Source organism: Oncorhynchus clarkii, chromosome 32 (assembly GCF_045791955.1).
Source record: "Oncorhynchus clarkii lewisi isolate Uvic-CL-2024 chromosome 32, UVic_Ocla_1.0, whole genome shotgun sequence".
In the NCBI taxonomy this organism is placed as follows: domain Eukaryota; kingdom Metazoa; phylum Chordata; class Actinopteri; order Salmoniformes; family Salmonidae; genus Oncorhynchus; species Oncorhynchus clarkii.
Window position 1 is genome coordinate 25,024,585 of NC_092178.1, and position 22,381 is coordinate 25,046,965.

The window sequence follows — 22,381 nt, forward strand, 5'->3', positions numbered from 1 at the left end:
TAGTCCAGATGTTGGATTGAAGACACCCATGGACATATAACAGTCTAAGGTGTTGAGTTACCGTCTAACAAAAGGGTGTACCTGATTCTTCAGACACGCCCTGTTGCTGCTTGGATAGCGTCGAAGGAAACTACGCGTAGTTCAACAACGTTTTCAAGTAACTTGTTGACATTTTGGGGTTTTCTTCGTTTAATTAGGACTGGGGTATTCGTTCTAAACTGAAATGGGAGCGTGTATGGCATTGTGTTCAATCGCTAGCTGTGTAAGTATAAATTATTGAACTTCCTATTTGTCATTTTGCTCACTTTGTTAGAGTGAGAGTGTGCAACGACGTTTGTTTTTGGGTCCTTATGTAAACACAGACACTGTTTTCCCAGTATATTCTAATATGTTATGTTGATCTGACGTGGGTTTTAAATACTTTCGTTTGAAAACAGACACTTGTTTTGTCGGACAATTTACATGGTTTTATTTGCTGAAGAAGTCAGCAGTTTCATGTTAGGCTAATTTCCTGTTTCTATGCAGTTTCAGTGCGTCACGCTGTCCCCTCCCACCCCAAATCATCTGCGTGACTGAAATGATTCCTTTTCATATTCGATGCCATGTTGCGGGCGAATTCAATAATAATGTTTAGTATATTTGTTAGTCACTGAACGTTTTCTAAACCTGCTTGAGCAATAGAACGTGAATTTCATCCAATTTTGGGGACCCCCACACCACTAAAATGACCATGCAGAGAGTGTTAGGCCTATTGACCCTTTCTATTGAAGAGTTTATGCCACATTCTTACGTCACCATAAAGCCCTGTGTCTGTTTTACCTACAATGGCTACACCCTTTGAGAAAAAGCTTGTAACTACTGCTCCACTTTATGGCCTACCCTGGTGCATACAGCCTGCATTTGGAAAGAATTCAGACCCTTGACATGGTCCACATTTTGTTACTTTACAGCCTTATTCTAAAATTTTTTTTTTTTTTTAAATAATCTCAATCTACCCACAATACCCCATAATGACAAAGCAAAAACATGTTTTTAGAAATTTTAGCAAATGTATTCAAAATTTAAAAAAAAACATACCTTATTTACATAATTATTCAGACCCTTTTCTATGAGACTTGAGCTCAGGTGCATCCTATTCCCATTGATCATCCTTGAGATGTTTCTACAACTTGATTGGAGTCCACCTGTGATAAATTCAATTGATTTGACATGTTTTGGAAAGGCATACACCTATCTATATAAGGTCCCACAGTTGACAGTGCTTAAGGTCCCACAGTTGACAGCTCTGAGACAAGATTGTGTCGAGGCACAGATCTGGGGAAAGGTAACAAAACATTTCTTCAGCAATGAAGGTCCCCAAGAACACAGTGGCCTCCATCATTCTTAAATGTAAGAAGTTTGGAACCACCAAGACTCTTCCTAGAGCTGTTTTTCAGGGACTGGGAGACCAGTCAGGATCGCCGGGGAAAGATGGACGGAGTAAAGTACAGAGAACCTTGATGAAAACCTGCTGCAGAGTGCTCAGGACCTCAGACTGGGGGTGACGGTTCAACTTCCAACAGGACAACAACCCTGACCACACAGCCAAGACAATGCAGGAGTGGCTTCGTGTCAATTTTTATGTCCTTGAGTGGCCCAGCCAGACCCCATACTTAAACCCAATCGAACATCTTTGGAGAGACCTGAAAATAACTGTGCACCGACACTCCCCATCCAACTTGACGGAGCTTGAGAAGAATGGGAGAAACTCCCCAAATACAAGCTTGTAGCGTCATCCCCAAGAAGACTCCGCTGTAATCGCTGCTAAAGGTGTTGTAACAAAGTACTGAGTAAAGGGTCTGAATACTTATGTAAATGTGAGATTTCAGTTTTTTATATTATATACATTTCAAAAAACCTGCATTTTTGCTTTGTCATTGTGTATGTTGAAATGGGGGGAATAATCCATTTCTGAATGCACTGTAACGTGCAATCATTTAATGAAGGGTGGCTGACCCTTCCCAGCTACCACATCATAGGCTTCCCTGTGCTTGACTAAACTATGCTTCACACATCTCTGGGCTGATCCAGCTTATACCTCTAGTTCACACAGCATCTCTTGACTTGACAGTCTTCATGAATCATCAGAGAGCAGTGAGATGCCTCCCAAGGAGCATTGTCCTTCTGTGACCTCATACAACACATACACACCACTGGGGTCTTCCTCAATTCATCAGTCCTGATTGCTCCAGTTCCTCTCCACGCTTCTTCTTAAAACACATTGGAAAGGGACCTTGGATCTCCACCAATATGTTATGAGGGAAAACAAGGAATCATGAGAAAGAGCATGCATCAGACGGCTATGTTAGTGTTCATTGCTGTACTGTAATTGTATGAGTGGCAGCCTCTGTCATTGTCACTGGCAGGATTACCTTCAATACAACTAACAGTTGTCCGGGCTCATTTGGATGGGAAACGCAATGGTTGCCGTGACAATTTGTTTTGTTTTTTAAAGCTTATCAAATTGTCACTTGCTTAAGAACCTTTCCCAACGATGCAGAGTTTTATATTATTAAATAGTAACCAACACGAGGAATACAATACACAGGAATGGAGCTGTATAAAGGGAATAACGGGCAGTGGCGCACAGTAGATTTGTTGCAAACACACAAACCATGCATGTATTTGCCAGATTATCTCTCTGGCACACCCAAAATTTGACTTGTCTGCAATCTATCTAGGCATCATGTCTGTGTGGCTCCGCTCCCTGTCTGCTGTCAGGATGCTGTCCCTCCACCTACAACTCCACTGTGTCCCGGCTGGCTTTCTCCTTCCTGCTGCTGCTGGGGTCCCTGGTCTCTGTCATCATGATCCTACCTGGCATGGAGGCTCAGCTCAAGAAGGTAACACCACATAACACAACCCTGGTCTTGGTTGCTTGATGAGGAGCCTTGCCTGAAACCTACACATTTGTGTTAGCTCCCTGAACTAGTGCCAAGGTTTTAGCTCAGTGGGTTAACACAGACTGGTTCTTACCCAGCTGGTTCTTACCCAGTTGGTGTCACAAGTTGGTGTAGAAGGCCCTGTGGTTGACAACTTTTTGACCTGTGTTACGTAGATTGTTGGTTCAATTCTTACTATGTTTCTTGACTGATCTATTAGATACCTGGGTTCTGTGTTGGTGGAACTTCCATAACCATACCAGGCATTGAAAACAAGGTGAACTGTGATGTCATCGTGGGCTACAAGTCTGTGTACCGCATGTGCTTTGCCATGGCCTGCTTCTTCTTCCTGTTCTCCATCATCATGATCCGTGTTCGCAGCAGCAAGGACCCCCGAGCCTCACTACAGAACGGGTATGTAGCAGACTTTTATTGTAGTGGATCTTTGTGAATACATTGCCCTCTGCTGGCCAGTCCAGGGCAGTGAAGCATCTCCCCCACACCCTTATTTGTTTACATACCAGTATAAAATATTGCATTCTCGTTTGTATCCTGGCAAGGAAACAAAACACGAAGCGGATATAACTTCTTTAGGAAAGAAACACTAATGTTGGAAACAAACATTGTGGTGTCATCCAGAGTCACATTTATTTATTTTACAAGCTATAGCACAATGTTTTACATACAGCAGGAGCAAATAGGTTGGCCTGCTAAATTCATTTTTTTTAGCCATGGAAAAAAACATTGCGATATTGCCCTATAAAATATGACCAGTATTTTATTAATGGCGTACAGACACAGGACTTGTTTTTTGTATGAAGTGATGTATTGAGTGAATGCTTGTGGCTTTGCCCTCTCAGATTCTGGTTCTTCAAGTTCCTTATACTGGTGGGAATAACTGTAGGAGCCTTCTTCATTCCAGATGGGACATTCAACACAGGTATACTCTATTATATTACTTCAATGTTAAATAGCTTCCTCCAAACACTAATAACCAGTGGCAATTTTAACTAAAATATTGGTGGGGAAAATGCAATCGACGACGCTTGTGCATCAAAACTACGACACTGGCTACACATAGAATCATAAAACACGGGACGAGATGTTAAAAACTGTCCATTGTGCCAATAGATGGAATGCACTCACATGAGATTTGCCGTGATGTTGACAGTGGCATGGGAGGTTTATTTCTTAGACTGGGTTAAGATGTCAATTTTGGGACATGTCCTCAGTAGTGTGCCTTCAAATCAGTGGGTGTTTTGGCCTTTAATCACTATACACCCTCATCAAAGGTGGCCAGCTAAAGGGTGATCAAGCCTTAGCTTGTGTCCCATGCCCAATTAAGATGTCCCACGGGACTATGCAAGGCAGGGGCGTCCTCTTCCCTGATCCAGCCCTACAGCTGACCGCATACCTCATATGCCCTCCTCAAGTTGGAGGGATCTGAATTGGGTTCTCAGGTGGGGGTGGGGGGTCATGAAGTTATAGCCCACAAGGGTCCTTCCGTTTGATCCAGATCCACTGGCTGCCTCTTTCAGCTGCTTGAGAAACTGCTCTGACGGTCTGCCGCAGAGCCTGTCCATGGATTCCAAGTTCTTTCAGCAACCTGATGGTGGAAGAAGCCACGAATCCTCTGCATCCCACTTCAACTGGCCAGACTTCTGCATTCCAGCCACGCTGAGTTGCGTCTGCTGCCAACTCTGTGTAACGCAGTTTCTTACGCTCGTAGGCCTCTTCAACAGAGTTTTCCCACGGGACTGTGAGCTCTATGATGTACATAGCCTTTCGTGAAGGGGACCAGAGTACCATGTCTGGCCTAAGGTTGGTAGAAGCAATCTCAGGTGGAAAAATTAGTTGCTGGCCAATATTGACAAGCATCTTCCAGTCCCGGGCCATGGCTAGGTGTCCAGTTTCTGGCTTCGTAGGAGGATACTTGGGCCTTTTCTGTCCCTCCCGGATGAATGTTGTTGTTTTGACGGGATTGCTTGTTTTTGGAGGTAATGAATTGGTTGCACTCCTCTTGGTCTCAAGTGCTGCAGCCAGGCTCTTGAGGACCTGATTGTGCCTCCAGGTGTAGCGGCCTTGTGAGAGGCTGGTCTTGCAACCTGTCATTATATTCCTGAGTCGCTGGAGCTGGGCAGAGGGGGCAGGTCGAGTCCTCGCCATACCATTGATGTAGATTTTTTGGTGATGGAAGCACATCATAAACAGCTCTTATGATGAAGCTGATGTTGCTTGCCTCCATTTGCCAAAGCTCACTCCAGTTGATCTTTCTCCTCTCCAGGCCTTCCCACCGCGTCCATTGCCCTTGTTTAGCAAGAGAGACAGCCTTTGCACTTCTTGCAGTCTCCTCCTGTCTGCGCACCTCCTCGACCACCAGCTTCCTGCGTTCAGATGTTGTTGCCTTATGGATTGCTTGCTGCCAGGCCAAAGCCTCCTCTTCCATGCTGGATATTCCCCACAATGTCTTGGTGTCTCAGGGCTGATGTTGCTTGCTGCACAGCCTTGGATGATGTCCATTTCCGTCCAATGCACTAATAACCAATCCCAGAAATTAGTTTGGAGTTAACATTTGGGTTATTAACAGTTTAAGGCTACTTCCCGCTCATATTGCACGAAAGACCACAGTAATCGAGCATACTTTTTATAGAGTAAACTTAGCTAGTAATCGGTCTGCAATATTGCAACACTGCATGTGTCTGCCTGTTACAAAGGGGCCTGGTTAACAATATGCAACATTTGCATAAGGGAATGCTATTCCCTTCATCTATTGTACAGTTATATCAAAGATGTATAACTCTTGTTCAACATATGGTTCCATGGGTATTAGTTTGCCATCAAACATCAACAATAAGACATAGTCTATAGGATATTATAGCTAGCCTACCTTAAAATAGATGGTAACCACTGCTTCATGATCCACCACCAACCACATAATGATCAAATCAAATGTATTTATATAGCCCTTCGTACATCAGCTGATATCTCAAAGTGCTGTACAGAAACCCAGCCTAAAACCCCAAACAGCAAGCAATGCAGGTGTAGAAGCACGGTGGCTAGGAAAAACTCCCTAGAAAGGCCAAAACCTAGGAAGAAACCTAGAGGAACCAGGCTATGTGGGGAAGCCAGTCCTCTTCTGATAAGTTTGAAAATGATTTGCTAGGAGATAGCAAAGTTAGTTGACATTAGAGGTCGACCGATTTAGGATTTTTCAACACCGATTATTGGAGGACCAAAAAAGCTGATACCAATTAATTGGACAATAAATACATTTTTACAAATGATTTAATTGAATTTATTTGTAATAATGACAATTACTGAATGAACACTTATTTTAATTTAATATAATACATCAATAAAATAAATTTAGCCTCAAATAAATAATGAAACATGTCAATTTGGTTTAAGTAATGCAAAAACAAAGTGTTGGGGAAGAAAGTAAAAGTGCAATATGTGCCATGTAAAAAAGCTAACGTTTAAGTTCCTTGCTCAGAACATGAGAACATATGAAAGCTGGTGGTTCCTTTTAACATGTCTTCAATATTCCCAGGTAAGAAGTTTTAGGTTGTAGTTATTACAGGAATTATAGGACTATTTCCCTCTATACCATCTGTATTTCATATACCTTTGACTATTGGATGTTCTTATAGGCACTTTCGTATTGCCAGTGAAACAGTATAGCTTCCATCCCTCTCCTCGCTCGAACCAGGAACACATCGACAACAGCCATCCTTGAAGCAGTGTTACCCATGCAGAGCAAGGTGTGATTATGATTGTTTTTTACAAGATAAGTTTAATGCTAGCTAGCAACTTACCTTGGCTTACTGCATTCGCGTAACAGGCAGGCTCCTCGTGGAGTGCAATGTAATCAGGCGGTTAGAGCGTTGGACTAGTTAACTATAAGGTTGCAAGATTGAATCCCAGAGCTGACAAGGTAATCTGTCGTTCTGCCCCTGAACAAGGCAGTTAACCCAGTGTTCCTAGGCCGTCATTGAAAATAAGAATGTGTTCTTAACTGACTTGCCTAGTTAAATAAAGATTAAATAAAGGTGTAAAAAAAAATAAAAATCTTCAAAATCGGTGTCCAAAAATACCGATTTCCGATTGTTATGAAAACTTGAAATCAGCCCTAATTAATCGGCCATTCCGATTAATCGGTCGACCTCTAGTTGACATATTTCACCTAGCTTGAAGACATGGTAAACAACTAGCTAGCTATGACATTGACACATCAGTCCAATCAAAATTACACAGCATAAAACCTTGCTTTATCTGTGGCCAATAGCATTGAGCCTTCATGGGTGGGCACTTCTACTGTAAACCAATGGAGCACTGAATAAGGGCTTCTGATGGCTCGCTCTCCCAGTAGATGCTGCGGTCAGGTAGTGTCCCCATGAGTGGACATACCCTCAGCCAAACACGCGCAACCAGAGAAGTTCAACGCCTGCGCTCTGTACTTTCTTTGTCTGACCCTCCACCACAGAAAGCACTGAGCAAGGCTGGAACAGTTGCATTTTGGGGTTGCATTTTGGGGCTGCCTGACTCAACAAAAATGTACCAATACAATGGGAAAGCGACCACATACTTTATTAGATCAAGCTTCTTTAAAAACAATATTTAAATTGTTTGCTAACTGATATGATATATTATTGTGACATGAAATAACAGAATTGCATGCAAATCTCCTGGATATTGGTGGGCCCGGCCCAAGTGACGCATCGCCACTGCCAATGACGTGTAGTCAATTATGGTCAATTAATCACCCATTGCACATTTAGTCTTAACAACTCACCGTGTGTTCCAGTGTGGTTCTACTTTGGCGTAGTGGGTTCCTTCATCTTCATCATCATCCAACTGATCCTGCTGGTGGATTTTTCTCACACCTGGAACCAGTCCTGGCTGGAGAATGCTGAGGGAAACAGCAAGTGCTGGTTTGCAGGTACTGATTGTTAATAGTCTGCTAATTTTAAATTAGTGTTGTCTACCTCCATTTAAATGTACTTTTTGTCAATGTTTTCTCCAGGTTTGGGGTCAGTTCTATTTTTATTCAGTCAGTTCAGGAAGTAAACTGACATTTCCCTGAGTTCCTGACAAATATTGCTATTTCAGTTTAATTCCTGAATTGAAGAGAAATTGACCCTGGTTTTCTAGTGCAAATGAAAAATAATTTGATGTGATATATTATGTTTCCCCTCCCACAGCTCTCCTGTCGTTCACGGTGCTACACTATGCCCTGGCCTTCTCTGCTGTGGTCTTGTTCTATGTCTATTACACCACGGGAGATGACTGCACTGAACACAAGATCTTCATTAGCCTTAACTTAATCTTTTGCATCATCATCTCCATTGTTGCCATCCTGCCCAAAGTTCAGGTGAGGTTTCAGTCTCGAAAGATCGAAACATGCACACTGAAAGTTCCCACAGTTTTATAGAGTACAATGTTTCTTTGAGGAACAAGACTGAAACAGCCTGCACTCCATGAAATACATACACATACTGAAGTTCATTCTGGAGTGTAAATATTAGCAATGTTTGCAATTATCAAAGATCATCAAAATGTTAACTACAATATTTAACTGAGTTATAGATCTGTTATTCTCATTGAAAGCACGATTAAGTGGTAGATCTGTTCTATCTGCGCTATTTCTATGCTTAAGTTTAGTTTTTGTCTTTTGATTTTGTACACCCATTTCAAACAGCTGAAAATACAATATTTTTGGTCATGGAAATTATATTTCACAGCTGTAGTGATACAAGGATTTTCTACACAATGACTGCTTGTATTGTCACACATAAATTAGGCAAACTGTTTGAACTTTAGCAACCAGGAAATGGTGGTGCAATATCTGCATATTGCACCTGTGAACAATTTGTTCATGTGAATGTTGTTGAACAGTTAGACTAATGTGTCATGTCTGTCTTGTTTATTTACTTATGTATTTATTTTCCCCCAGGAGGCCCAGCCTAGCTCAGGCCTGCTCCAGGCCTCCCTCATTTCCCTCTACACCATGTATGTCACATGGTCTGCCATGACCAACAACCCCAGTAAGTTTCATCATGACCCTACTGATGACCCTGTTCAGAATCATGGTTCACAATGCTCGTAACCCTGACTCACATGGCTGCATACTGACTCATGGAATTCATGTAATGGGAAGTCTGCAACAAAGACACTGAAGAAGCATATTTTACCTGAAATGAGTTGCAACCAAAAATCACGAGAGCGAAAAATAGATGTGACTCTCGTTTTAAAAGCATAACATTTTGGCCTTCATCGGTATGGCAGTATTATCTTTCTTCCTACAGACCGTAAGTGTAACCCCAGCCTGCTGAGTCTGGTCAACAACACCCCCAGCCCTACACCTGCCCCAGGACAAGAGGTCCAGTGGTGGGATGCACAGGGCATCATAGGACTGGTCATCTTCTTCTTCTGCACACTGTACGCCAGGTATGACATCACAACCTAGAGTAAGGTTCTCTCCAATCCTGGGGACCCACAGGCAGTGGTGGAAAAGGTACCCAAAAGCCATACTTGATTAAAAGTAAAGATACCTTTCTGGAAAACGACTCATTTAGAAGATAGTCACTCATTAGACTATTACTTGAGTAAAAGTCTTAAAGTACATTTAATATCAGCTACTTTAAGTATGAAATGTTAGCCATAAATCCGAAAAGCAAAACAGACAGATCTTTTATTTGGTTTTAGCTTTTCTGGAAGGTAAGTCTTACGGATGCAAAAAGTGCTCAGATAACACTTAAAAAGACATCTCTTACAGACAAAATATAGCCACTAAACATAAGCAGTTACGATCAGTCACTTTGCTTGAGATTTTTTTTTGTATAGAACCCTATAGTTCGTTTTTTTTTTTTTAAGGTAACTCAAAGTACATGTATAGATCTGCACACAACCTCACTGTAGAAATATGAGGACATCACCACTGATGGAACTGGATTCGAAATCAGTGTGTCAGGTCATACCTTTAACATGAACACCTATGACTTGTGAATTTTAAATGTGACAAAACGCATAAGGCATCCCTTTCCTTGGGCTTGCTAGCATTAAGGTGCCATTACTTGAAGTTTAATTTGCAGTTCATCTTCAGTAAAATATGTTTTTCAAAGTTTCTGGAATCTAGCCCTGCTCTCATTGGGCTGAAAACAAATCCTGCAATGCTGTACAGCCTTTCACATGCAGTTTAGGCAGGCAAGAGTGTGTTCAACCTCAGACTGCTGGGAAGGACTTGAGCAACTCCCTATAATCAGCTGAACAGGCCAGGTATCTGTCCAGCTGTTTGGAGCTTAATTGTGCTTGAGATGTCTTCATGGCACCAGTTCATCAGAAGGACCATCACCTAGCTGCAGGGTTCTTCCATGTGGTCCTTGATGTAGTACATTCCTGAAATACAAGGAAGATGACAATAGAAATCATGCAGTTATGTTTTTTGTGAGCCTACATTAATCCATCCCCCATCTATATAAATCGAGCAACAAGGCGAAGTAGGCTGCCCATTGGACTTAACTTGAAAGTCAGGATTGTAGTTTAAATGGCTGCTTCTAAAATCTATGTGTCAAAATGTACACTATACAAAAGTTGTTTATGAATAAAATATTGTTAATGAACCAAATTTTGTCTTAACCATTCTGATGGTGGCATCATCCTTCGTCCAAGTTGTTGTGAATTTGGGGAAAAGGATTGCAGCTGCGATCAGCTCAGGTTCTTGAAAAGTGGCTGACGTGCTTCGTCAGTCCCAGTTATAGCACATCCACTAGAGGCTTACAGTACTTCAGGGACAACTTGATTCGGTCAAGTTTTGTGATCAGCAAGTTGATAGCTGGAAGTAGCCACCCTACCTGGACATTGCTTTCAGCCTGAAGGATGTTGATGGCCTTTGCCCTTGGGCTCATGGTGGAAGCATACTCTGTGAGGAAGGTGACTTCAGCTGGGTTGAACCTGCGGAAGAAATAAAATACTACTGTTTCCCAACCTACAAAGGGGACCACTAACAATTTCACCTGATTTAACAACTGTAATCAATGGCTGGATGAGTAGTTGACTAAATGATAGTGTATGGCAACAATATGTGAAACGGTTATTATTCCCCAAGCAAAGGGTCAGGAAATACTGCAACCTATTTATGATATTCAAGACCTTACATTATAAAATACAATCCTTACTTACATTGGAACCTTGAACTCTGTGCAGAGAACTGACGGCAACCTCTCCTTTGACGATCCTCAGTCTTTCTACAACCATGAACCAGGAGTTCCACCTTGTAGCATTCGGGCTTCGCTGCTGGAGGTCGCAAGTATCTTCATTGGTTTCGGCTGCATGTGTAGATCTCCTGCGTTTGTTCCAAAGTGCTTGGCACTTGCCAAATGTTGAACAGAACACTTTATTTTGTAAGCCTCACTGGATGTTGCTTTCGGAGCATTGCCTGTAGAGCCTTAGTGGAGTAGGTGGCAAGCACAACACTGGTGCTTCGGCAGCTGGTACTTTCAACCATCTACATTCAGGATCGTTGCCTCATCAAACTTCACTTCAATCTCCTCTTGTTCCTCTTCACCATCGTCCTGGCTAGCTGCCTCACCACCACCACTTCCCACTGCTTCGACTGCCTCGTTGTTTTCACCTTCTCCAAAAACTTGTAAAGCTTTGAATAAGGTAGTCATTGTGAGAACAGACAATCTTACTCCGGGTTTCGAACTCAGAATAGATGTCATTTAGGGCGCCTGCCAACACGTCAAAGGTGTGCGATCCTCTCAACTGTTTACAGGCCAGGGCTGCAGAGCATCTGAGACTGTCAGGGTCTATCCAATGGGCTGTAACACCAATGAAGCTCCGTCTTCTTGCAGACCAGCAGTCGGTGGTGGTGGCGTTGTGGTCAACTCCTCTCATGCCCTCAGTCACCTTAATTAATCCTGGAGTGCAGTGTGGGCCTTTAATGGTTCTTGTTCTACTACAGCGAATAGTTGGAGCCCTTGGACCATATACTTCACTACAGCTTTGTCGATGGATTTGAGACGCTGCCTTCAATAATGTGCTCTGCTTGATGGTGGCGGGAGTGTGAGGCATGTTCTCTTCAATGTGTTTGCTGTCAGTTCTCTAAAAATCTTAAGATGGTGTACATGCTTTCTCTGAAATAAGAAGAAGAAGAAGAGTTACTTAACTAGGTAACTACCATCACCAAATAATTAAGGTATAGGATCCTAATTTTAACGCTATAAACAACATTCGATAAGTAAGTTTGACCAATGAATATTACAATGTTCATTGATCTAGCTAAAATAAGTCTACAGTAATTAGCTAGGTGAGAAGAACAACTTTATCAACTAACACAAGGAATAACATTTCTAGCTAAACTAGTGGGTGTTAGCTAACATTGGAAACCTAACGTTAGCTAGCTTGACCAGGATTGTTTTAGAGATAAGGGTATTTAGCTTGACTAACGTTACATGCTGACCACACCGCTCACGTCGCGTGCTCGAGCGTTGCAAAATAAATGTACAAATCTGTTATTCAATTATTGCGCCAATGAGCGTCTGCGTTGCCATCTCCTCATTGGTTATACCCACATGGGTGACTGAAAGACGAACGAGGCCGGTGGCGGTAATGCACTTAATTTATGAAAGTTCTGTTAGTGTTTAAATACTGGAGAGTTGAGACCAAATCACGGACGCTGGACAGAGTGGATTTCAGGTGTAACAAAAGACAGTTTTAATGAGTCAGAGATATCTTGTCCCGCAGTTTTACGTGCACGGACCTAGTTCACATAACTCGGCAAGGAGCCAGGTGAAAAAGAGGCCTTATACTACGGTTACATTCATTTTTATACATAGAATAAAGTAGGTGGAGTCTTGTCGTTTCGGTCTTCTTGACTGGTCGGAGGGTTGGAGGCGGGCCTTGCTCTAGCCAGAGCGGGCCCCATTGGTGCACAGCAAAAGTCCTTTGCTCTTGGGACCGGCCAGTAGGGGGAGATGAGATGTGTGTTTCTACAAGGAAGAGGGGGTCAGTCTTATGGCTGGGTGTATGTGTTCTTACGACGGAATGTCTTTGTTTATATGAGCTATGTGTATGAATATTTATATAACAAATCCCCCTCTTCACGTCTATTAGACGTGAAAACTATAGTGCAATGGTGGTGGTTGCATTCGTGGTGCTTCTAACCTTGTCTGGTGTGTATGGTGGGTCTGTAGGTGTAGTGCTACGTTTGGGACAGGAGTGATTGGAGGGAGTGATATCAGGAAAAGAGTTAGGGACATGTGTAGGGGTTGGTGTACGTGATGTGGCAGGGTGAAATAGTTGTTCAATTAACCATGTGAAAGTCCTAGGGTTACTCCAAATATAAGTAGGAATATCACAAATAAGGGACCAGATATCCCCAGCCTCACCCAGAGAGGGAGAAATGTCCCTCTAACTGGGCGAGGTTCCCTTCTCAGGGGAGGCGGAGTTTGATGCCGCATCACCTGAGGAAGGAGTGTCTTCATTTGGAATCAAATTTAGGCCGCTCAAATCAGCTCTGACTTCAGTCAGTGTTCTAGAAGGAATTGGGGCTGGGGTGCAATGTGTAAGGTGGTGCCAAGGTGCGCCTGATTTACCTTTGACCTGGACTGAGTGTGAAGTAACCTCCTTCACTTCGTACGGTCCAGTCCACCTGGGTTCCAGCCACTTTCTCTTGTGGACTTTAACCCTCACCCAGTCACCAACCTTTACCTTCAGTAGTGGCGTGTCCCCCGGCAGCTCCCCCTCCTGGACCTTGTGAACCTGGGTAGAGAGTGCTGCAGAGAGAACCGTCAGTTTTTTCACATAATTAGACATTACAATTTGTTGTACATCAAGGGCGGGCATATGACCTCCCTCCCTTGGTGGACCATGCATGACTCTACCAGTCATTATCCCATGAGGCACATACTTTAGCTATCTTAGCTTTTGCTTTTGGTTTGACGTTCCACCAGATTTTGGGATTGGGGCCTGTACACAGATCCAAATCTGTGGGTTATGCCAAATCTTTCTTCCACCTGTCTCAGGTGTTTGTTAAATGTGAGCCATTTGTCAAATTTGATTTGTCTTGGGATGCCATACCTGGGTATTAGTTTGGTTTGTAGCCACTCAAAGACTGACCTAGCATCCTCCCCTTTTGTTAGTATTGCCTCTACCCATTTGGAGAACCTATCTACTATGACTAGGAGATTTAGTTTAGTTTTAGATAAATTTTCGGGGCCCATGTCGGTGTAGTCTATACTAATATCCTGAAAACATGCATTAGGTATTAAGTATGAGCCCATTGGTGTTCGATATGGTTTCTTTGGGTTGTGTCTGTCACAACCATTGCATTCGTCACAAAATAAATCATAGTCATAAAATAAGTCAGTCATATTTTTTGTGTGAGGGTGCCACCAGATGTGCGAGGCCTTTTTGGAGGGTCTTTAGTTTGCCTTTGTGTGTGGGGCCATGTGTTTCTCATAAAAGTTCTGGGTCCATCAGTGTGGACTGCTTCATGGGCATGGGCTGAGTCTGTATAGATATTCAGTCTTTCCTTTTCCTCTGAGGGCCTGCGTCAATCTGATGATTTCAGCTAATTTGGCCGATGCTGGTTGAGGGATGATGGCTGATTGAAGGGTGACATCACGAGGTGAGCTGTTTTTTCAATAGCTTTTGCTACTACAGCAACGTATCTGGAGCATGTTGACTGTCCTACCTCAATGTGGTCAAGTTGGAAGAGTAGTACATCAAGACCCTTCTCTCCCCCTCTTGTTTCTGGAATAGGACGGATGAGGTGAATCCTTCCCTTTCAGAAACATCCAAATGGAACTTGTTCTTGTAGTCAGGTGCAGTCAGAGCTGCTGCCGCTGATAGATCTGTTTTCAGGAGTGCTATGGCTGTTGATGCTTCAGCCGTCCAGGCCAGGGGTGCATGGAGGTTCCTTGATCGTAGGATGACCGGTGCTGCCACCCCCTCTGGGCCACACCCAATGGTACTACACCTGATAGGTGGGGTCAGGTGCATCATGTCTTCGTCCCAGTCTGCAGTGTAGAGACAGTCATCAGTTTCTGTTGCATTGAGTGTGCAATGGATCTCAGCTTGGGGAGTCTTATATGGGTGCAGAGTGTAGATTTGAGCTTTCAGTTGGTTGAACTTAAACTGGATGTGAGTGGTGGCAGGCCCTGTGGGTAGGCATTTTAGCCAGTACACTTCTTGGGCTTCAGACAGTGTGGTCATCGGCAGGAGTGGCATCCTCATCATTCTTACTGGGCGATCAGGTGTTGAAGTGGGAGGGTTGGTTGTAATCTTGCTGCTCCTGCTGCATGTGTCTAGGAGAGGGTCCTCTTCCTCTTCCTGGTGCCCCTCCACGTCCTCTTTCTCTTTCTCTCCATTGCTGTTGCTGCGGGGAGAGTGGTTTCGTGCAATATCTGGCATAGTGACCGGGAATTCCGCAGTTATACCACTGGTAGTTTCCCCCTCTGTATGGTCCAGTGTAGGGGCCTCGTTGAGCCAGTTGCCGTTGCAGGATATACCGCTGTGGGGGAGGGTAATGGGGTGGTGGGGCTGCCTGCTGTTGGATCATCTGAGAGACAGTCTGTGCCACGATCTGAGTGTTATCTGGCTGCTCCCCTTGGTCTTGAGTTTCTACTGCAATCATTTGTTTGGGCGTGATGGCTGCAGACATTTTATCTAAGTCGTCTGATAATGTGTATAATGCGTTATTTAGGTATATTCAATCCTTACTATGTGGTGTTTATTTCTATCGTTGTATGCTTAGCCCGTCCCTGGTCGAGACCAGGGATGTACTGCTGTACTGGCTATGGCTTATCTCTTCCACCCCCACCCTCGCATACAAAGGGGGTTATCAGTATGTGACGCCCGCCACGTGTGTGGTTCTCCGGTATTTTATTTGAATTTGTTCAGCGATTCGTTTAGGTATTTTCTAGAAATGATTCGGCGATTTCCTTTTGGAACAATATATCAGTGAATATATGCGGTTCTATAACAATATTCAGAGTAATTCTAGCTCTGTAGGAAATATAGATAGAATTTCTAGACAACTAAGAGTTGTTCAGTGAATTATTTAAATACTTTCTGTAAACAATTCAGTAACTTCCTTTATGAACTTATATCAGTAAATTTGAGCGATTCTATAGCAATTGTCAGAATAATTTTAAACTTTAGGCAATATCAACAGGAATGAAAAAAGCGAAAATCAGTATTCCAGCCCGGCTGCTGTCAATCAAAGTTGCACGGCTATGAAGATACTAAGGTGGCTTTGTCTATCAGCACGTGTGCCTAATAGCCCAGTTACGTATCCCAACCTACTCCGCGACAAACGTTTCTTTCAATTTAATTTCCCCCATCTCCAAATCATGGAATGTCAACTCTGGTTCATATTATGTTTATTGTTTGATGTGCAATAGCCACATCATTCCCGATCTCTGTCTTGTGGAAGGCCAAACTTACATATCCTATATCTATTCGACTACACCTCTAACATAACCAATTAAACAGTTTACAACTTATTCAATAGGATCTTTTACATGCATACTACACTTCTAAACACAACCAATTAAACAGTAAGCACTTATTTAATAGGATATTTTACGTGCATACTTATTCGATCTCATAATAGGCCAATTGATAAAAAAATACAAATACAAATAAAAAATAAAAACGAGCAAAACAAGATCTCCCCGATCAATGTCTTAGGTTCTTATGTAAAAATTTGGCACCGATTCATACTCACGCCCAGTACTTTCTGATCAAAATTTGGTTTAGGCTATAATACAATATGCAGATTTCGATAAAACAGGCTCTGCTCACCTTATATAGAGCGCTCCGATCAGATTTCCTGAGGCAAGATGAATGGCTGGGGAAGTCACTCTTCCGTCTGATTTTTTAGCCGTGATCAGTCTCGTCCTCTCACACTAACTTATAATAGATCGAATTCAAGAATAACCATCCTCTGCTACCAAGTTCTGTTAGTGTTTAAATACTGGAGAGTTGAGACCAAATCACGGACGCTGGACAGAGTCCTTTGCTCTTGGGACCGGCCAGTAGAGGGAGATGAGATGTGTGTTTCTACAAGGAAGAGGGGGTCAGTCTTATGGCTGGGTGTATGTGTTCTTACGACGGAATGTCTTTGTTTATATGAGCTATGTGTATGAATATTTATATAACAAATGCCAATGGCAATATAAAGAGAAGAAAAGGGAAGGAAGAGAGATGACTAGAAATTATTTGGTTGCCGGTTTTATGTGGATTAATTGGCAGAGTAGAGGACTTTGCATTTCAGGTGAAATAACAACTCAATGTTTATATCCCAGGACAAATTAGCTAGCAAGCTAACTAGTGAAATTGCCATAAATGTTTAATGCTTTTCGAACTGTCCCCAAGTTCAGAGTTTGTTTTGATCATTAAACCTGCATGTTGTGTTTGGTGTGGGGTGACGAAATTTATGTATGCATGATGGCGCATGCTCGCAGCCGGTTTGGGTTCTGTGTTAGCTGATGGAAATGTGACCAGATTCGGACTAGTGTAGCACTCCGTATTTTCAACATTGTTTAAGAAATATTACCATTACCAACAGTGATCTTGTGATCAAGCCATCAATGTTTTGTGATTATTGGTGTTGTAAAAATGTTAGCTAATAGGTTAGCAATTAGCATGTTTGACATTTTAGTGGAAATACTACAACTATCAGCATTTTGATAGCAACATTAGCAAATCTGTTAGCTATATTTCAGAGGTAAAGGGTTCGCTATTAAATGTGTGGTATGTCGCGCAGTCGAATTTTACGATATACAGCGTGTCCTACAAAAATGTGTATACATATTACCTTTTTGAAAACTCAATTTACATAAATTGCAATAAAAATCGGTGGTCAGCTAGCTAGAAGGGTGTCTTTAGTCGCAAAACTTAGTTATTTTCCAGTCCATTTAAATGTTGCGCTCAAGTTTACTTAGTCCTCCAACCGCTAGTGTGTCCAAAGTTGGGGGCTGTGTGTTATTTGGGGGGAATTGGCTATGTCAGTTCGATTTGCGTTAATGTCAGTTAACAAAGCTTCCCAAATCTGGGCACATTTTTAGCCAGCTAAAGTAGGTAGTTAAACTATTTAGGTATATGATTAGCTAGCATCTAGCTAACTAACACTGCTTGTTGCATTAGCAAACATGGGCTAGTTAGTTTTTAGCAAGCTAACGGCGGCGATTTCTTTGACGCTATTATTTCCTGAACTTTTGGTAAACCTAACAGACATTTCATCTGATGGAATGAAGGATTCATCCTGAGAAAATAAAAAATGTATTTTAGATACAGCCAAGGGTGTTTGTCCTCCGGGACTGAAACCGGCTGCGCGCGTGCATAAATATATTTTGTCCCCCCACACCAAACGCGATCACGACACGCAGGTTAAAATATCAAAAACTCAAAACCAATTATATTAATTTGGGGACATGTCGAAAAGCATTAAACATATATGGCAATTTAGCTAGCTAGCTTGCACATGCTAGCTCATTTGTCCTATTTAGCTAGCTTGCTGTTGCTAGCTAATTTGTCCTGGGATATAAACATTGAGTTGTGCATTTCAGGTGAAATAACAAGGTCCTCTACTCCGCCAATTAATCCACACATAAAACGGTCAACCGAATCATTTCTAGTCATCTCTTCTCCTAGGCTTTTTATTCTCTTGACTTTATATTACGATTGGCAACTTTCATAAATTAGGTGCATTACCACCACCGACCTCGTTCGTCTTTGTCACTCACGTGGGTATAACAAATAAGATGGCACGTGGGTACCTGCTTAAATAAACCAATGAGGAGATTGGAGAGGCAGGACTTGCAGCACGATCTGCTTCAGAAATAGAACTGACTTCTATTTTAGCCCTTGGCAATGCAGACGCTCGTTGGTGCGTGCAGTAATTGAATAATATAGATTCCTAAATGTATTTTGCGACATGAGCGGTGTAGTCAGGTGGTAGAGTGATGTCGGACATGATTGAGTAGATTACTGTTTTGCGAGTGACAGCCTCCCAGTGGGTGGGGTTTATACTTAAGGGCCCTTGGGTTTGCCCAAACATATGAGGATTGGCTCAACTCTGCTTGTTTGTCGTCGCCTGCTGCCTAGCTAAACGAGTTCACCCATCAGTGCGCCGACTCACCGACATTGCTTGTCTTTTTTTTTTTTTCTCCAACATTATTCGTTTTTTAATTTTTCTTCCAGCTTCAGGTTGATTTGAATTTGTAGCAAGTAATGAAGGTGTCGGGAAATGTATCGGCGTGAAAGTATACATTTTCTTTTGAAAATGTAGTGAAGTAAAAGTCGACAAATATAAATTGTACAGTACAGATATACCCTAAACTACTTAAGTACAGTAACAAAGTAGAAATACTTTGTTACTTTACACAACTACCCACAGGACTGGATCGGGTACTCTTCGTAGCAGCCCAGACCAGAGACGCCTGATCAAAGTACCGTGCTAGATTAAGCCTGTGGATCCCCAGGACTGGATTTGAGAAACACTGGTTCAGAGCTCTTTCAAATGAAATCCAGACCCTTTGAGCCTGTCCACATCACTTACCTTTTTTTCCTGACTAAATCCTGCTCTTTCCCTCTTCTCGCCTGCAGCATCCGTTCGTCCAACAACACCCAGGTGAACAGGCTGATGCAGACAGAGGAGGACCAGGGTCTGGCTGCAGACGACCACGAGGCGGCCATGGGGGAGGACGGGGTCAGACGGGCTGTGGACAATGAGGAAGATGCGGTCACCTACTCTTACTCCTTCTTCCACTTCAGCCTGTGCCTGGCCTCCCTATACATCATGATGACACTCACCAACTGGTACCAGTAAGTAGCTCTGGTTTTCTTTGGTTATATGTGATGGGAGAGGAATGTGTACAGGTATAACTGCGGTGATTCACATTGTTTAAGACCTGGATACATGCGTCAGCTCCCCAATTTAATGCCAGGGCTTTAGGTCAGCAGGCTTACAGTCTTGTGGTACTCAGACAACTTGATTTTCAAACCAACACACAGTCTACTATGTGGTTTTGAGATGGTAAATAAAATGTGATTGATCCTGATTTCTCCCCAGACCTGACGCAGACTACCAGGCCATGCAGAGCAGTATGCCAGCAGTGTGGGTGAAGATTAGCTCTAGCTGGATAGGCTTGGCTCTCTACCTCTGGACCTTGGTAGCTCCTGTCATCCTCTCTAACCGAGACTTCAACTAAAGGCATACACCTTCCATCCAGAGCTGTCCCAAATGGTACCTCTATTCCTAAGTAGGAATAGGGTAGGTGTCTTTTCAGATTTGCTTTACTATTTGGCATGTTATGAGTCACACTACTGGGTAAAAACATTTTCATTGTGCTGCTTGAAGAAGGGGACCACTGTCGTTTTTTTTATGTCCAGACTTGTCTCATTGACTGGACATAACATATTAAACAAGAATCTGGGACACTCAAATGAGTATGATAGGCAGCGTTTGGTATGATTACATAAAACCGGTTACTTAAGGCAAAAACGAAAGGAGGGTGGTTGGCTGGGTGGGTGAATCATCATGGACAATTTTAGATAATTGGCAACTTTGTGACGACTTAATTCTGTTTAGCTACTTTGCAAGTACTTAGCATGCTAGCTACCTTTTAACCTTAATCCTTAAGTGTCTAGATAGTCATACCAAGGATCATTTAGCAACTTGATTTAGAATTTTTAGGACCCCTTTCGGTATACATAAAATAATGATATCAAGCTTTAATTATTTGAATCAGGTGTGTAGTGCTTGGGCAAAACCCAAAATGTGCACCCCTTGGGATCCCGAGGACCGAGTTTGGGAAACTCTGGTGTAGAGAATCATTGTAACATCTAAACCCTTGTGAAATATACCTTTTTTCCATAACCAAAAATATTGTATTTTCAGCTGTTTGAAGATGGTGTACAAAACCGAAAGTAACACACACAAATGAAACTTCAGAATGGGAAACATAGAAAAGTGACAGATCTATACCACACTTCTATCTGAATTTGGCCCGGTAGCCCAAAAAGTTGTACATTGCAATATTTCCATAAATGTTTTTACTAGTATCGGGCTACCTTCAGATGAGGCTTCTGGGCATCCTAGAGCAATGTTTTCGTGAGGAACGATTTATTTTCTTTCTTTATTTTCCCCAAGGATGTCTCATGGTCTGGCAAACACCTCTAGCTTGGCCACCTTCCACCACAAATGCGGAAGGCTGCCATTGGTGGTTTGAGACTCAGCCCACGCAAACAAAACGTATCTTTAACAGACAGCTTTGATGGTGTTTTTTGTTGTTGAAATTATTATGCTAACTACATTTCCGCGGGGGTGCGGATGTCGACTCTAGGGGGTAACTACTAGCCTAGCCAACGTTAGCCGCCTAGCTAATGTTAGTCGCAATAAATTAGAATTTTTAACATTGCATATTGTACAAATTACAATTGGAAACGTACACATTCATATCATACGAAATGGAATATTTCACATACACAAATTAATACCTACCATACCAAACATCATACTAATTTCTGTTTTCCGTTTACTATTTTAAGTCTACCTATGAGTCCAGGTTAGTTGTTAGCCATGAGGTTGGTTTTATCATTCTGTTTTTTTTATATACATGCATACAAAAAAAATAGCTTTGTTTGACGCTTTTAATAATAATTCTTAACATATCTGGTCAGCGACTCTACTAAAACGTAAAAGTGCCTTTTTAAACCTACAGATTTGCTACACAATAAACTAGCTTTATATTCAAATGTGTATATGTTTTGTCATACCTTAACAGATTTGTATCTCTAACTGCCTCTCCTTATGTTTAAATGTAATAAATCTGATCATCTCTGAAATGTCGTTCTGTTATTTTAAGCATTCATGGTATCCTGTAGGTGGGACTGTTGCCAATCAAATTACTGTATTTCTGCGAGATTCTCTTTGAGATTAGTTCTATGCACCTCTTTCATATATGTAGAAAGTGCTCTTAGTACTTCTTTTGGGACATATTTTAAGAATTGTGTGTCTGCCATTCTCCCTCAAAAGTTAAAAATGTTAGCTCAATTCACCAGGACCACCAATGCATAATGCCGTCTACGAATTAAATGGCATTTCCCATGTAATGGCTGCAGCAACTTTAATCAAGTGCTTTACTCTGTTCAACACTACTCCTACTTCATTCTGTCCGCGGGACATTCCAGCACAGAAGTAAAGGAAACCGACCAAAGACGTGTCATCACATGATGTCATCAGTCTAAGCCAACAGGGATTCCAGATCCTCCCATAGCCTCTGGCTTCATTCCATCACCTGACCACAATCACGCTCCAACAGGATTATTCTTATTTCCTTGTGACGCAGGATTTCTCTCGAAGGAGGGAGAGTTCCCCATCACAAGATCGGCATGAGGGGGTTTTACACAAGTCCAACGGTGTATTTATTGAGGACCAAATGGGTTCTGCT

At 42.3% G+C, this 22,381-nt stretch overlaps 1 protein-coding gene across 1 annotated transcript; it reads left to right on the forward strand.

Annotated features, from left to right (window-relative positions):
* Window positions 1-72: 72 nt before the first annotated feature.
* LOC139391635 (serine incorporator 1-like) lies at window positions 73-21,776 on the forward strand. Its single transcript, XM_071139020.1, has 10 exons — window positions 73-262; window positions 2,721-2,882; window positions 3,142-3,335; window positions 3,782-3,861; window positions 7,726-7,860; window positions 8,123-8,292; window positions 8,875-8,965; window positions 9,227-9,368; window positions 19,536-19,754; window positions 20,002-21,776. Exons 1-10 carry the CDS (start codon window positions 224-226, stop codon window positions 20,138-20,140), a joined length of 1,371 nt encoding a protein of 456 aa, XP_070995121.1. The 5' UTR covers window positions 73-223; the 3' UTR covers window positions 20,141-21,776.
* Window positions 21,777-22,381: the final 605 nt, after the last annotated feature.

Bases quoted from the DNA above. Each gene is read 5' to 3' on its own strand.
- LOC139391635 (XM_071139020.1), top strand. From the start codon at position 224: ATGGGAGCGTGTATGGCATTGTGTTCAATCGCTAGCTGT. The intron at 7,861-8,122 runs GTACTGATTGTT...CCCCTCCCACAG, and splicing joins CAGCAAGTGCTGGTTTGCAG to CTCTCCTGTCGTTCACGGTG. The intron at 8,966-9,226 runs GTAAGTTTCATC...TTCTTCCTACAG, and splicing joins TGCCATGACCAACAACCCCA to ACCGTAAGTGTAACCCCAGC.